Source organism: Thalassophryne amazonica, chromosome 8 (genome assembly GCF_902500255.1).
Source record: "Thalassophryne amazonica chromosome 8, fThaAma1.1, whole genome shotgun sequence".
NCBI classification, from domain to species: domain Eukaryota; kingdom Metazoa; phylum Chordata; class Actinopteri; order Batrachoidiformes; family Batrachoididae; genus Thalassophryne; species Thalassophryne amazonica.
Window position 1 is genome coordinate 98,785,280 of NC_047110.1, and position 18,066 is coordinate 98,803,345.

The 18,066-nt window shown below is 41.2% G+C and overlaps 1 protein-coding gene across 2 annotated transcripts in view; it reads right to left on the minus strand.

Annotated features, from left to right (window-relative positions):
* Positions 1-18,066, minus strand: part of tmtc2b (transmembrane O-mannosyltransferase targeting cadherins 2b) — a 269,291-nt gene that overhangs the window by 145,271 nt on the left and 105,954 nt on the right. For both annotated transcript variants that reach the window (XR_004562321.1, XM_034177070.1), the window contains exon 2: positions 3,501-4,077. Coding sequence is in view for 1 of the 2 variants with exons in the window: in XM_034177070.1 (XP_034032961.1) it covers positions 3,501-4,077 (577 nt within the window). In the remaining variant the exon portion in view is untranslated. The remainder of the gene's footprint in view (positions 1-3,500; positions 4,078-18,066) is intronic.

Below are 18,066 nucleotides of genomic sequence, written 5' to 3' on the forward strand. Positions count from 1 at the left end.
TTTAATTTAGGACTATTGTGCATTGCCTCAGTGTACTTTTATTATTAGAGTTTCTTTTGTGCATTGATTGCTGGAAATGTCTGATATAAACAGTTACTATTATTATTATTATTGCAAATGTGTGACTTTTCAATACATAAGTTGCATCAGAGTATAAGTCACAGGACCTACCGAACTAGTAAAAAAAAACTGTGGTTTATACTCCAGAAAATACGTTAAGTCCCACGCCGGCCCAGAGGCCCGTTAGTGCCGGTGTTTATCCCTGGATTCTGTAGTAGATGACAGCACACAACTCCCCCTGAATGGACTCCACTCTGACACGGGTTACCTCCCCAGCTAAGGCCGTATCCATTTTCAGTGTGTAGACTGAGGTAATGAAGACAAAGTGTTTTGGCCAGTGACACAGACAGATAGCGTGACCCAACTGATTAGGAAAAGTGCAATTATTAAAGATTGCTTCATGATTGGAAGCGTGAGATGGAACCACTTATTCCCGGTGTTGTGAAGCATCACAGCTGCCTGTTTAAGAATCTGCCAAGTTAGTTAACCACAATGGAAAAACATTAAAGAATCATAAAGGGGGATTCCATATTTGTCTTTAACTGAAGACAGCTGGATCAGCACTGTGTGTGGATTTTCAACCAAAAGGTTGAAAACCTGTCAGATATGAAGCATCCTCTCTTTGGGCCCTTTGGCCCCTCTTTCTCTGTAGTCTGGCCATGCCTGACACACCATTAGAAGGTTTGTGTGCCTGCAGAAATGGATGGGCCACAGTCCAGAGGACACAGAGTCTGAGCCTGATTAGGCTTAAATCATGAGAAGACAGCATGAAGGTGCAGCAGAGGCCCTCGCTCTTCATTTCTACACTACGCTGAGCACTAAGAGCCTCTCCTCGCGTTTCTCTCTATGCCACAAAACATTCCTTCCAGTGTTGGGTTGAGCCTTCGAACTGGCAGATAAATATTGTCATACTGACTGCTCTGGAGCATTCTTTGTCACATTTGTGCACACGTCTTGCTGAATTTGTTGTGATGGGTTGAGCGCCATAGATGTCATATCGACTAGAGAGCGAACTGTAAATATTTCTGACAGCAGCTGTCGGGGAAAAGGCTACTTAATTGCTCAGTGCTTTTAAAGCACCAGGGGAGTTTAACATGGCCATCTGAAAAAAATTTCATGTTCTTTTTTCCTCCTCTTACTGTGTGTAGTACAAACATGAGACACTATGTGTACAAATTTGTCTAGAAACAAGACTGTAAAGTAGAACAGCCCTCCCATCTAATATTACCCATCAATTTATTTAATTTCTATAGCGCCAAATCACAACAAAGCTGTTTCAACGCGCGTCACACAAGTAAGGTCTAACCTTACCAACCCCTAGAGCAAGCACACTGATGACAGTGGTAAGGAAAAACTACCTCTGTTGATTTACAGGAAGAAACCTCAAGCAGGCCAGACTCAAAGGGGTGACCCTGTGCTTGGGCCATGCTAACAACACAATTAACAATACAAATATACAGGAAATTTTGGGAGACCATGCTGGTGTCCAGGATGAGAGGCTGGCTGGGGAGGGAAAGGGGGGTGCATCCACAGCTACACCTCGGACAGAGAGAAAAAAACAGAATCAAAACAAATAAAGCCTGGTTCACACGACAGGATTTTAAAATTATCTGTAGGTTTCCAAAACCTGAGAGACCACACACGTGAAGATAAAAAATCATGGATCTAACAGGTTTGGTCGTACAGTGTGTTGTGTGCAGCCACACGGTAAGGACAACAACAACACACACAAACAGATTTCACACATGAACATTCACAGTTCAGACAGGAAATCTCGCAAAATCTCTCGAGATTAAACATGACTTCAAAGTAAACAAATGGAGGTACTTTGTGGACTATTTAAAATAGAGGTAAAAAAACGATACAAAAAGAAAAAGAAAAGGCGTTCTTTAAAGGAGTGGAGAGAGCGCGATCACCGGACTTTCTGGTAAGTCAGAACAGCTGTTTTGATTTTATTTTCCGCTCCGTACGTTCGTCACCTCGCTTTCTGATTGGCTGCACGTCACATTCAGCAGGCTGCGTACTCATTTGTGGTTAGAAGACACAACACACGCTGCGATATTGGGCCAAAAAAATCCAACATGTTGCATATCCCCGATTTGCGATCGGAGCGCTCCTGACGTCCTTCTGAGCAGATCAGAGCACTCTTAACACACCACACATGGCAAGAATATCTGATAAGATTATCTTTAGCGTCATCACGATTGTCGGGACGTCGTTAAGATTGTCGGAAGGGGAAGATCGGGTCCGATATCGGCCTAATTATCCTGCCGTGTGAACCCGGCCTAAGGTATAATTTGTCAGCTTTAAGCAACAAGAATAATAGAAGAAATACTAAGGTGATATCGCATTGTTTTGATTATTAGAAAGTGATTTTTTTCCCTCCTTGTTAAAACATCTGCAGAAAAAAGAGGTCATCTTATATTCAGAGTCTAGACTTTTATGTGTCAGATACAGCCGCAACAATATGTGGTGCCAAAAAGCTGCGAAAACAGTGTGTATCCCATAACTGAAATGACACTACTCAAACTAACTTACAATGTTGCATGACAGGGAGGCATAGTAACTGTCCTCAAAAGAGCATGACTGGGACATCGAGAAAGTTAACCAGCAACTGAAGAGATGATATGATGTACACTTTAAGCTCAATGGTATAAGTACAGCAGAATCATAAAACAACGCTCAAGCAGCCAAAAAATGAGGTCTGAGATATTAATGTTGTAAGATGGCAAGCACAAAAGGTGATCTTAAAATGATAACAGTCAAAAAATGTTACTATGGTCCTAAAAGCAACAGTGTGTCAGTACATGGTTGGAAAGCGAAATGAGGGGCTGCACAAAAAAAGGATATTAATTAGCAGTATTTTGAAAGAGATTTTTTTGGCCTGTTTTGATATTCAGCCTTTCCAATATGTCTTGGGGAAAAGGAGCTGGAGGGGTTGGGGGTGTCTTATAATTAGGATAATCTCATATTTGGAACAATATGGTATGAGGGGCGATTGAGAAGTTTTGAGCCTGACCAAGAAAAAGTAGGGAGCGATTCTTCATCTTTTTAAATTTTGAAAAACCATTTTGACTTACTGGGTGCAATGTTGAGAAATGTTGATTTCTCAGAATGCAAAAGATGGAGAACCACACACTACTTTTTCTGGGTCAGGCTCAGAACTTCTCAATCGCTCCTCATGCATTCATGACGAATTTGCACAATTAAATTCATTAACTATCCCTTCACTGTTTTGTTTTCTGGCATATAACTGAAATATCAACAATCTGACCTCAATGACATCACTGCATGTTTAATGCAAAATCTATTTCAAATGATCCTGCGCTGAAAAGCACATATATAATATACTAGCCAGCTTCTTGAGAGTTTTGGAGAGGGTGCAGGAAATCAGAGACATGTGAAACAGCGGCGTGACTGAGTGCGAACAAACTGTTTACCTTGGAGAGGAGCATGACGGCCTGTCGCAACTTTAGCTTGTGGAAAACACAGACGTCGTACAGCGCCGATACTGCCAGAACGGTCACGCCGAGCTCCTTCCACAGCATGCTGCACGCAGCACAGGCCAAACTGCCCAGGAACCAAGCTATGGGCCGCCAGCTCCCGCTGTGGCCACGCAGCTTGCAATGACGTATGTAGCACAGCAGGGAAAGCAGGAAGAACAGAGCTGCTCCTTCATCAGCGCGGCCCACGACTCCAGCCACAGCCTCCGTGTGAATAGGGTGAGAAGCAAAGAGTAGACCCGCCAGCACCGTCCACAGGCCTCCTCCAAGCAGCAGGCGAGCCAGGGAGGTAAACAGACCCGTCACGGCTCCGTGGAAGATCACGTTAACCAGGTGGTAGCCCCAGGGCTCCAGGCCACCCATGGCACGGTTCAGGCGGAAGGAGAGAGTGCAGAGGGGCCGGTAGGACTTATGGCTGCCACTGTGCGTGAGCAAGGTGCCCCAGAAGTCATCGTAGAAGATATTTACCCAGGGCGTCTCTGGAAGCAGGTCTGGATTAGTCTTGATTGCGCGGCTGAAATAAGAAGAAAAGAGGATTCAAAACATTATCACTTGCGTAGACTGACCACTTTGATATATGCGACCGTCCTGACTTTTTTTTTTTAGCAAATCTGAAAACTAAGCAGAAACTATGCACATTGCAAAGGAATGAAGCTTGAATTTGCTCAGTTTTTCTTGGCGTGTGGTCATGTGGCGCTCACAAACACAAAAACACAGGGTGAGGTCAAAACACTAAGCAACTTTTCCACCACATCCACAGCTCTTCCAGATGTGGAGTTAGGGATTAAGCAAAAGTGTCCCACCCTTAACCACCAACCTACAGTGGGAAAACGGTATGTTGGCAAAAGTAGAGTTTGTTTGTCACATCCACAGTACTTATCCACACGTGTACGCCAGTCAGGAAATGTTCACCTTACTGACCACGACACCGATAAAAGAGAACGCGCACGTAAAGTGAAAAGCAGTAAAAGTTATCAGAGCGATCGTCTCTGGATACATACTAGTCATTATTTCACAGAGGTGCAGATTCGACAGGATTTATGAAAAGAAAAGCACTTTCTTCACAACAAGGACATACTTCAACTCCAAAACTATTGGTGGCGCTATAGTGCCAAGTTGTAATGAATACTGCTTTCAGAAAAACTTCAGACAAACAGGAAAATGAAAGGCACCACTAGCTGATGCACACTCCACAATATAAATGTACAAGTAAATATACATACAGTTCAGTTCAAAAGTATTTGGCCACTTGGTATTTCACGCATTTTAATTTGTTTATGTCATTTTAAATACAAAAGCTAAAAAAAAAAAAATCTTAAACTATTGTCCTTAAACTCAAATTCAAAACAAGTCAGGGGATGGATACATGAACATTTCCAAGTGACGGCACTCTATGGTAAATCTGTGTGAAGTAAATAGTTCTCAAAAACTGAGGGACTGTGCAAGAAGGAAAACAGTGAGGAAAGCCACCAAGACAGCCAGAACAAATTACAGGCTTCTCTGGCTGTGATTGGAGAAATTGTGCGTAGTGCATGTTTTGCATTTTGTATCCCTAATTATACAGCTTCATAATGAAGTAGGACAGTGGATGATTTTCTTTCACCAAAACATCAAATCTAGGTTTTAGTTCAGATGTACCTACTGGAAAATTGGAGTTGAACTTGAATTGAATTGAGTTCATCCAGTGAGTCATTTGTTTGAGTGATACACTCAAATGACTAATTGGATTGGATTCAATCTATCAAATATATGGTGTCCCAACTCAATTAAATTACATGATCTTGCATGGGTGTGTTTTATTTGAGTTGGGGCTCCATATATTTATTAGATGGAAATCCTGCACGTAACTGAATTGAGTTCATCCAAAGAGCCATTTTTTGAGTGTGGGACTTCTGTGTGAATTCATTAGGAAGACATTCATACCAATCAATCACATTAGATTGCTGATCAATATTTTCTTTGGATCATCCATTTAAGCTTGTTGGTTGTTGAGATATGCACACAAAAAAGGTGCTTTTCAGACCATGTTTTCCTTTACCTTGACCAAACAACTCCATACTCTACATATGTAGCCATATAATATTCCTACCAAGTTTGGAGGAAATCCGTCCAAATGTTTTTGAGTCATCTTGTCCAATTCCATGAAAGCAATACCCTGCTATCACCACTTCAGTGACACACAGGGTAATGAACAGAGGCTTTATTTTGATGGACTCACTGGAGACATATCAGGCTCATTATGCTCTCCTCATCTGACCAACTGAGAACCTGTGGCAGCTTTCTGATTTGCTTACAGAGTTGACTGGTACCCTAAGTACTGGTACTCTTTGTATTAACCACAACTGCTGCGTCACTACCGACATTGTCCACTTAAAGTAAAATAGAATTTTCTTGATAGACGTGGTAGACTGAAGGATACTGTGTATCAGGCAAGGCTAATGATCAAACTGTCTGGGTAATTCAATTCAATTTATTTCATTTATATAGCTCCAAATCACAACAAAGCTGCCTCAAGGCACTTCACACAGGTAAGGTCTAACCTTACCAACCCCTAGAGCAAGCACACAGGCGATAGTGGCAAGGAAAAACTCACTCTGATGATTTGACGAAGAAACCTCAAGCAGACCAGACTCAAAGGGGCGACCCTCTGCTTGAACCATGCTACAAACACAGTTGACAATACAAATATACAGGAAATTTTGGGAGACCATGCTGGTGTCCAGGGCGGGAAGGTCAGGTCAGGTCAGGGAGCAGGCATTGGCGCCATGGGTCACTACGACCACCACACCACTGGGTGGCAACCACCTCGAGAGACAACCGGTTCATCCCCACCTCTCCAAAGTAAACATCTGTTTGCTGCAGCCAGATGAAACACCGGCATCCCCTTGAGCTGCTCCAGCCACTGGAGTCCACTCAAGCAACAGTGTGCTGGACCATGCACCGAGAAACACACCACGTCCAAAACGCTGTTGATGAAGTTTCCTCACAATGACTAAAGTAATATACTCCTCGTCCGAGTCTCCTTGAGTTACCGTTTGGATGACACAAAGTCATTCCAATGGTAACCACGGATCCATCAAAGAGCCAAAGACATCCAGTCATCTCCTGCATGGACAGCGACAACACATTTTATTATGTACTTTGACGCAAACTTCTTCAATGCATGCATGCATGCTGCAAATAGGCATCAAGTCGGCACATACTTGAATTGGGGCTGACAGACGGAGATGAAAATGGCTCCACGTGCAAGAAATTCACTTCTCCTCCTTAGCAGCAGCTGTTAGCACTGCAGTGAGTGCATATTTCTAATTTTAGGCTGTTTTATTTGTTCATGATTAAAGCTGCTTAGTGGTTCATGACTTCAGGTTATTACTGGTCTTAAGAGCAATTTGTAGATTAGCTCAGAAAGCGGTAACGATCTAACGCAGCCTTTTTACAGACCATCGTGCTTCCTGGTTCAAGGTGTTTATTTGTAATTGCTCACATTTACTTGTTTGAAATGATGAAATTATGATGAAATTATACAAATATTTTCATTTGACGGCCATGTGGTTTTAACATGTATCTGCAGTCTTTGTTTTGATAAAGTATGAACCCAGTAAGACTTGGAGATAGAATCACATAACTCCATTAAACTGGAAGTTTAATTTAGCGTCAAATATTATATGTTGTGGCTATTTGTGTGTATTTTAATGTGAGTGGCAAAGGGATCATCGGAGAAGATTCCAGCACCAGGTCGTCATTTGTTCAGGTATACATGTGTGAAAGAGGTGAGGACTGAAAGTCGTGTATGAAAGAGTTTGCAACGAAGAAATGATCCAAAACATAGAGGTAAAGTCAGGTCCATAAGTACTTGGACAGTTGAAATGAGATGAGACGTGGTTCCACTGTAGTCTTCCAGATTTAATTGAAGGGGTTCAACAAAAATATTGCATGACTCACTTAAGAACAAAGACTTCTTTTTGTTCACATAGTCTCTCTATTTTCAGAGACCATAAGTACCTGGACAGACTATATACAGGGTCATTCTGTGTCAAATCACCAAACTTTCTGTCAACTTTCCACCACCCCGTCTCGGAATATTCCAAAAAATTATGTCCTGGTATCTAAAAAATAAAAAAATATTGCTCAATCGGACAATTTCCAGTTTTTGTGGAAGTTTAAATTTTTGTCAGTTTTTCAAATTTTTGTGCCTGCGAGATGAAATATCACATTCAGAATCCCATACAAAATTTTCCATTGATAAGATACATTTGAAACTTGCTAAACAGACTAATTTACGTTTGCAGATCCCAAATTTACAGCTGTATAAGTGCACAAACTGTATTCAAGGAGCTGTGATACCTAAAATATAGCTTTTCATTCAACATGACATGTTTGTTATGATACTTAAGACTGATTACCTCCGTCCCAACTTCTGTTTCTGTTATGTGTTTGTGAACAGCATGTAACCCACAATTTCCTAAAACATTATTTTTTTTAATTTATTTATTTATTTATTTTTTTACAGAGGATTCATATCCTGATAGGGAAGAATTGATTCAATTTTCAAGGTCATAGGTCAAAGGTCAGAGTCAGGAAAAATCTTGGAATATTAGAAAAATCCCTATCCTTTAACACTGAATGAATTTTCAAAAATTCAGAACTCTCTCAAAAGAGACCAAATTTCTTTCATGTTTGACAGCATTATGTAGGATGGTATCCTTTATCGAGTGACAAAGTTTGATCCAGATTTGATCCACATTACAGACTGTGTAGCCAATTAAATTTAATACTGAAAACCCCATTTAATGTATATTTTACATTATATTTTAATCATACGTGCCCCAATCACTCTCATGTTTGAAAGTGAGGTGCAGACTGGCACTCACTATCACTGACAAAGTTGGATCTGGATCTGATCTGTATTGTGGATTTTGTGGACACTTGAATTTAATATTGAAAAGCCCATTTGATGTACATTTTGTATTATATCTCAATCAAAAGTGCTTCAATCACTCATTTGTGACAATGAGGTGTAAACTGGTACTCTCAAGTTTGATCCGCATCTGATCCGAATTGCGGATTTAGCAGATATTTCATTTTAACATTGAAAAAGCCTTTTTGAGAACTAATCAGCAGTTCATGGCTCACACCAAAGTAATTATTTAAACACACATTGTTTATACAGTGCAAGTAGATCACAATGACATCTGTATAGTTTTGAGCCAGGATCCTGTCTCGGTTTCACTCCTCCATGAAGCTGTGGAACTGGGGCCACAACAGTTTCTCTATGTAGTAATTCTAAAAATCAGACACAGAAGCCTGCAGATGTTGCACAGGTATCTTGGTGGCTTCCTTCACCAATTTTCTTACTGCACAACTTTGATGCAATTTGATTTATTTGGCAAATACATGTACATAAAGGCAATACAGAATATAAAATGGTCATGGACCACAAATCTGGGGTTTGTGTAGGACTTATTGTGAAAGACTAGAGATTGTAAAAATGGCTATAACTTCTAAATAGTGATCACCATATTTTTCTTGAACCCCTTAAAGATGAAAATGTACATTACAATCACATGTAGAGGGATTCAGTTCAACTCTAGTGAGGTAGTGTACAAAAGCAAAATAAAATATAATGTAATGTTTAAATACCCTCGGCCACATCAGCACTGTCTTATTTATAACTTACAGTTGTTTAATTAATTATGAAGATCCTATTGTCTTCCATACAATTTGTACAAATCAATCATAAACAATATTTATGTTTTAATGGCGTCTGCAGGAGGGTGTGCGTATATGTGTATATGAGCTTTAGACAAGAGTGGAAGTTAGCTTTGAGTTAGCGGATGTTAGCATGCATGCTGACGTCCACAAAATGTCTTGTAAATCACTCCAGAGGTGTTATCAGGTTACAAAAACAGCATTTTTAGTTTTAGAAGTGTTTATTTCTAACTAGGTTTTACATAATATATGAGACAGGTTACATTTAGCCAAAAACAAAGCAAAGCTAGCGACACCAGGAAGTGACATCACCGCGCTAACGTCGTGAGATCATGGCATAAAAACAGAATACATCAAGGTTTGTCATCTTTGAACTTGTCCAAGGTCTGTGTCCTAAGAATGTTCCCTGTGAATTTGAAGACTCTGGCAGTAATAGGACTGGACTTATACTGAACACAGATGGACACACAGACGGACGCAAAGCCTTCGCAATTCCTGATGGCCACATTTAAAGGCTTTGGGTAAAAGTGAAATTAAAAAAATCCAAATACTTACAGACCTGACTGCTGTTTCAAAAACATATACCATAAGGTTTTTCCTTTCTTAAATAGCGTATATCCACCAAAAAAGGAAGCAGAAGGTTAAAAATAAACCATTTCAGAGAGGAGTCTGTGTGACCCGACCTGATGCTGTGCCATCAGCCACCAGCTGTGGGTGTGGGAGGATGGGGAGACCACCAACTGAGTTTAAGAGCTCCAAGACCTGCAAACCCATTCTTTCTTGATTTAAGGTTTCTGAAACGGTGACATTCCACCTGCGTTCAGTCTGTAACGGCGGCGGCGACACTCTGAAGGCGATGCAGCAGCTCCCCTCAGAGTTGAGACGGTTGCCATCCACAGAAGAAAGGTGTTGTAATTAACAGCCTGATAGATGGGACGCGACACGCAGTAACAAGCCGAGCGCACCAAGTTGTAATCCGTCATCATGACAGTCATAATTAGCACACTTAATTAGCCGCAGAGAATTACATCAGGCGTGTGTGCGCAGCGGCGCCGGATGGAGGTGAAAAAGCACAAAGCAATAGAGACTTTTTTTTTTAAATCTCCAAATTAAAATAAATGTTGCACAAAATGAATGGAATAGAGAGAAAAAAGAGCCACTTGAATCAAGAATAATAAATGGTTTCCACAGCCATCTGAGGCTCTTAAGGATAACACTTTACTTTGGCAGAAACTCGCTGAACAACTGCCACCACTCAATACCCCAAAGCTCACTGGGAGTTTAGCGAGGTGCAGCGCGGATTCGAGCATTCATCAAAAAAAAAAAAAAAAAAAAAACGAACCAGCTGTGTGACAGGAGAGCAGAAACAGCACCGCTTATGATGAATCTATGAGGAATAAATAAATAACGTGGCCTCAGGATGTTGGAAGAACATCAGGATAATCAGCGGGGATGTAATAGAAATGCCGTGGATGTCAGCGCTTGGAGATTTGGGTTTCTCCATCGTCTCTCCAGAGACAGACACTCGCTTCGCCTTTACGTCCAGTAGCCCAAATCTCCAATTCTTCACTTCGGTAGCCCGGTTTATTTTTTCTGGCCCATTTATCAACTGATATCTTCATCCTGCCGCAAGATGCTCACAAAGCAGCATTATGCTTCAGTTATGTCTCCAAGCCCCTTTCGACAAGTGCGCTGTTTGCCCCCCCCCCGCTCTCCTCCATCACACACGTCAGTGGGGCCGCGCGAGCCAGATATGTTATATATTGCCTTGAAACCACACCAGACTATTTTGGGCAGCCAAACTTAGACTCAAACCAGTACCAGTTAGTCAAAACCGTGCTGCGTTTACAGCCTGGGTTTCCTGTGCCGCTGTGCAGGAGTTTCACCTCTCAGCGTGTCTCCTCCTCAGAGGCAGGCCAGACACTCGCATTCTTCAAGTACTTTGGTTCAAGAGCACAAAACGGAGAAGCTCAAAGACTGATGGGAATTTAATGTCGTAACCATGCTGAGTGACAGCGACTCGGAGTGGATGGATGGAAAACACACGTGGCTCAATTAGCACGTTTGCACTGCAGTCCAACTAGATGTTCCCAGTCCACAGCCATTCATTAATCCACTGCACGCATGCCAGGTTGTGATCTTCAGGCTCAACTCTGCCACCAGCTGCAGGGGAAGACTGAGGTTCTGGGGCTAACCTGGCTCATTTGTCAGTAGTTCTACTGACAGGGAAAAACCTCCCTGTGCTCTGCAAACCTTTTCCAGCCGTGAATGCATTCCTGAACCAGCCTCAAGACCATACACCAACGACGGGATCACGTGGTCACTAAAAAGACACTCGACTACATCTCACCTCCTTCTTGTTGGTATCCTCACTTCAGACAGTCTCCTTCAGATAAAAGAAAACAAACTGTAACATACAGTATTCTGATTCCTTTTCAAAGTGTGGACCTAATCTGGGAGGTCAGACTGACATTTTACATCACTGATTCATGGATCATGGAATATCTGGGCAGTTGTTTTAGTGGCCATTAAATGGGGACAATCTTTTTTTTTTTTTTACATCAGGTGTTGGTTGGACAAAAATCCAGACAACTGGATCTTCTGGAGTATAAGTCATGCTTGTCATAAAATATGCCTTGAAGAGAAAACAAAACATATGTAAGTCACTCTGGAGTACAGTTCACAGTCCCCCACCAAACTACAAAAAACAAGAGTCATCAGAAGACCCCCCTCCCCCAAGTAATACACAGTGTCAGGGATCAATCGAGTACACACTTATGCTAAATATCAATGAAACTGGTCAAGTGGCACTTGACATACGAGGTCTGTCCGTAAAGTATCGTACCTTTTTATTTTTTTCAAAAACTATATGGATTTCATTCATATGTTTTTACGTCAGACATGCTTGAACCCTTGTGCGCATGCGTGAGTTTTTCCACGCCTGTCGGTGACGTCATTCGCCTGTGAGCACGCCTTGTGGAAGGAGTGGTCCCGCCCCCTCGTCGGATTTTCATTGTCTGGAAATGGCGGAATGAAAAGGACTTTTTTTCCATCAGAATTTTTTCAGAAGCTGTTAGAGACTGGCACCTGGAAACCATTCGAAAAATTTATCTGGCTTTCAGTGAAAATTTTACGGGCTTCACAGAGAATAAGGACTTTAACTACAGGTTTAAGGACCCCTTTAAAGGACGGTCGGTGCGCCGCGCTGCGAGCTGCGACGATGCGACGATGCGGCACAAACCACTGGATCATTTCTAAGCTGATGGCTCTGTGGATACGAGACCGTCGTGTGCTCTTTCTCTGGTTATCACAAGACCTGGACATCAGCCATTTTCCGGCAGATTTCACTTTTAACAAGAGATTTTGTCATGGAAAGCCGCGCGGAGGCTTCGCGCGTCACGACCGATTCGCTGATGAAGCGAGACAAAGGAACACCTCCGTTTCGGAGTGTTAGAGGACAAGTTGGGACATGTGCAGCTCTCCACAAGTTCTTTTATACTCACTCGACTGGTAAGCACTGAAAGCCGAGATAGACATGTCCCAACTTGTCCTCTAACACATATATAGAATATATATATGGCATCTCATCCAGGAGAAGTCAGAGATTCTCATCTGGTTCATACAGCTGTATCCTGACATAAGCACTGGCCCGTTACCCAGAATTCAAACACAAGCAGGGTCCACTATGGTCCATCACATGGCCATTCATTCTGTCAGAAGATTGTGCACAATTGCATTCACAACTGCATGCTATCAATAAGAATCAACAATTCATATGACCTGCTTGTATTTTGACTGAGGGAGACACCTGGCAGACCTGAGGAAAAGGGATGTCAGGAGGACATTCAGATTACTTTCCAAATTTATTCAGTCTTTTGAATAAACTTGACAGTTTTATTTTCTACAAAGCATGACGCCTGGTATGTTATTTTTAAAATCCCTGCTTTTAATTGCCTGAATATAAGATGGTCCTGATTTTAAGAACACCCTGTATTTTCAAGATGTAGTTCCCAGGAGGGAAAAGAAAGCCTGTGATATATATCCAGGCCTGTGCTGTACTTTTTTTTTAAATGCTTTATTATACAGTATTTTAAAGCAGAAATCTGAGTAAATGTATTGGTTGCAGTAGGACGTGCAACAGGAAAGGAGCCGTTTTCTGCATTAGGTTGTGATCAGTGCTGTAGAGTTATGTCACTAATGATGTGCTGGCAGGCCCATGGGAAGAAACATGAGACAATGGAGTGTTCCGGAAACACTGAGTGGGCTGCCCCGGTGTCTGTGGGCAGCCTAAAAATACCACTGTGCTTCATTCAGATATTAAAACCAGGTGATGACATACAGTTGGCAGAAATTTGATTACTTTCCCCAAACTCTCACCAGACTTTTTTCCCTTTCATGTGCTGTCATAAATGAAAATCTTTATAGCTTTATATTTCTTTACAACCCCAATTCCAGTGATGTTGGGACATTGTTTAAAATGTAAATAAAAACAGAATACAATGACTTGCAAATCCTCTTCAACCTATATTCAATTGAATACACCACAAAGACAAGATATTTAATGTTCAAACTGATAAGCTTTATTGTTTTTGTGCAAATATTTGCTCATTGTGAGTTGGATGCCTGCAACACGCTTCAAAAAAGCTGGGACAGTGGTATGTTTACTACTGTGTTACATCACCTTTCCTTCTAACAACACTCAATAAGCGTTTGGGAACTGAGGACACTAATTGTTGAAGCTTTGTAGGTGGAATTCTTTCCCATTCTTGCTTGATGTGCGACTTCAGTTGCTCAACAGTCCGGGGTCTCCGTTGTCGTATTTTGCGCTTCATAATGCGCCACACATTTTCAGTGTGCGACAGGTCTGGACTGCAGGCAGGCCAGTCTAGTACCCGCACTCTTTTACTACGAAGCCAAGCTGTTGTAACACGTGCAGAGTGTGGCTTGGCATCGTCTTGCTGAAATAAGCAGGGACGTCCCTGAAAAAGACGTTGCTTGGATGGCAGCATGTGTTGCGACAAAACCTGGATGTACCTTACTTTCAGCATTGATGGTGCCATCACAGATGTGTAAGTTGTCCATGCCATGGGCACTAACATACCCCCATACCATCACAGATGCTGGCTTTTGAACTTTGCGCTGGTAACAATCTGGATGGTCCTTTTCCTCCTTTGTCCAGAGGACACAACATCCATGATGTCCAAAAACATTTTGAAATGTGGACTCATCAGACCACAGCACACTTTTCCACTTTGCGTCTGTCCATTTCAAATGAGCTCGGGCCCAGAGAAGGCGGTGGTGTTTCTGGATGTTGTTGATGTATGGCTTTCACTTTGCAAGGTAGTTTTAACTTGTACTTGTAGATATAGCGACAAACTGTGTTAACTGACAATGGTTTTCTGAAGTGTTCCTGTGCCCATGCGGTAAGATCCTTTAAACAATGAAGTCGGTTTTTAATGCACTGCCGCCTGACAGATCGAAGGTCACGGGCATTCATTCAGCCTTGCTGCTTACGTGTAGAAAGTTCTCCAGATTCTCTGAATCTTCTGATTATATTATGGACTGTAGATGATGGAATCCCTAAATTCCTTACAATTGAACATTGAGAAACATTGTTCTATGACTATTGACTATTTTTTCATGCAATTGTTCACAAAGTGGTGATACTCTCCCCAGCTTGTGATTGGCTGAGCCTTTTGGAGATGCTACTTTTATACCCAATCATGAGAATCACCTGTTTCCAATTAGGTGTTCTTGAGCATTCATCAACTTTGCCAGTCTTTTGTTCCCCCGTTCCAACTTTTTTTAAATGTGTTGCAGGCATCCATTTCAAAATGAGCAAATATTTGCACAAAAACAATAAAGTTTATCAGTTTGAACATTAAATATCTTGTCTTTGTGGTGTATTCAGCTGAATATAGGTTGAAGAGGATTTTGCAAATCATTGTATTCTGTTTTTATTTACATTTTACACAACATCATTGGAATTGGGGTTATATTATACCAGGAATATCTCCTTTCACAGGCACAATTGATGATCATTGTCATTTCATTTTTTGGCTAATTGTGTGATCATCCAGTAAGTTATTAAAGATTCAATCCACTCAGATGTTATTCTTATAATTACATTTGAAGGGAAGTTTTATTTTCAGTATTTAATGTGGCCCTGCCCTTACGTTAGTGCTTTTTTAAAAGGTATTTGTACTTGTCTGAAATCTTTTTCTTTAAAGTACTGACAAGCTTGATTTTCTGCATCACAAATTAAACAGGCCAATCACAGCGCAGTATGCAAATGAGCACGAGGGTGCAGACTTAGTCATGGTTTTTTCAACAGTTTAGTATTTTTAACTAAATAAAACATCTGAAATGCAGAAATATATTGAAGTATTACGTAATCAAATACATAAGTACTCCTGTAAAAGCTGCACCTAACTTTAAAGCCATGCCTATGTTGAGAGAGATGGAGAGAGGATGAAGAAGTGTCTGCTTTGACTATTTCATATTCCATAGGGGTTTGTGGCGGTATGGCCATAAGTGTTTTTTTTGTTGTTGTTGTTGTTTTGTTTGTTTGTTTTTTGGATAAAAAGAAGTTTGAACACTTTGCCTTTTTAAAAATACCAAGCCATTTCCTTCAACGTCTCATGCAGAAGAGACTACAAAAAACATCGTATGAAAAAAGAGATTCTGCTTGGTTTACCACAAAAAATATAAAGAAATAAACAAACCATAAAATAAACGTTTGCAAGTATCGAGCTGGCTTATTTATTGTTGTATTTGTACAATGTGTGCTTTTTTTTTTATACTTTTATGTAATTGTTTTATTTATTTTTTTATTTTTTACACCTTGATAAATTAATTTTGAGCTGTTTTATTGACGAAAGCGTCTTTGTTCGCGGGAAACTTTTCTTTCGTCTGCTCGGTGTTTCCTCCTTTCCAACTGTGGTTGTTGACCGCAGCAGCCTGGAGGGTGTTGGGAAACAATCAGAAAGTGTTTATTTCTCTGATTTAGGACATTTCTCTGGATTAATGGTTGGCCTCTGTTCGTGAAGGCCACACCTGCTTCTAATCCATCATCAATCCAGTATCCACTAACCTTCCAACAAGTGTCTAACAAGTTGTACCGTATACATGTTTTTTGTGTTAATGTACCGGCGGTCACCGTATTTACAAACATATTGCAGTAAGATGGGTGGCACGGTGGATTAGTGGTTAGCACTGTTGCCTCACAACAAGAAGGTCATGGGATCGATTTCCACATGTGGTCTTCTGTGTGGAGTTTGCATGTCCTTTCCGTGTTTGTGTGCATTATGTCTGGGTGCTCCGGCTTCCTCACACAGCCAAAAACATGCAGGTTAGGGGAATTCACAGACTGGCGTCCTCTCCAGGGTGGACCCCGCTTCATGCCCTATGATGGCTGGGATAGGCTCCAGCCCCCCTGTAACCCTTAACTGGAGTAAGCATGTATAGAAAATGGGTTCATGGATATTCTACTAAATTTTGATATTATAGCTGTTTGAAATCAAGGTGTGTTTTTGTGCTCACCCTGTATATACAGTAGATATATATTTGTAATGAAACTGGATTTTATGTCCAGTTTCTTCTACGTATGAATTTTTTTTTGTTGTTGTTGTTGCTTTGTTTTAAGATGTAGTAGTTACCTTAGTCTTTAATCTGTTCTTTAATATTCAGTCTTATCTCCTGTGTGTAATCTCTCTAACCTTCTATCTTCGATTGTCTATTTACGTAGGATCCACCTTTACATTATACGTAAAGCTGTTTCGGTGGTAAAGAGGCTTGCTGTTGCGTGATGGTCTCTCGAGGGAGGTGTAGCGTCGGCGATAAGGAGATAGCTGGACCATTCATCATTGTGCTGCTTCTATTCAGTTGAGCTTGTGGTTCGCCCACAGAGGAAATTGATTTTACTTTGTGCTTATAATTAAGTCCTGCAGATGAAACCTGCACAAGCAAAAGTCCTTTAAGTTAATTTATGCAGATGCTGAATACCGTTAATGATAACGGAGTTCCTGCCTTCATTATGATCAGTCTGCCTGTTGAAAACTAATTATTTGGTCCTGAAAAAAAGCAGCTGGGTATAATGGCTGTCTGAATGAGTGTAGTTTCAGCGTCTTGTTCCTGTTTTGTGAAGCACTGTCAGACTCACTGATGTGCTGTTTGGAAGCCGTGAGAAGACTCAGTCAAGCTTTTAATGAGACCAGCAGACACTGTGATGCCATTATAATTTTTTTAAACAAACTTGTATCATTAATCAATCAATACTTGTTCATTATTAGATTAAATTATGTTAGGGGTGTACCTATCTGATCATTTGGATTGGTATCTGTCTGATATTGGCTGGATCAGATATTTGGGTGTGTGGTGTTTGGAGGTGCGTGTCGCACTCGCCATCCATCTTGCCACTATCTGCCACAAGCACGTTACTGTTTGCCACACGGTTGTCGGGAATCCTTAGCATTTTGTTCAGGTTCAAAACACTAGCCACTGAAATTCACTCTTCGCATAGTCTCCCCTTACACGCCACTAAAACGCCACTAACTCGCCATGCACACACTGTCTGTGTGATGGGCTGGAAACCACCAGGTTGTTCATAAAGTTCAAATCCATGCTGAAATGGAAGAAAACTGACAACGTTGATAAAACACCTGCCAGGAGGCAACAGACAACATGATGTGTTAAAAGGCACTGAACACCACACGTCGGCAGTCACCAGTATTGGTGGCTTGTGCACGCTTGTGGTTGCCAGTAACGTGCTACATATGCACCGTGTTTGTGAAAA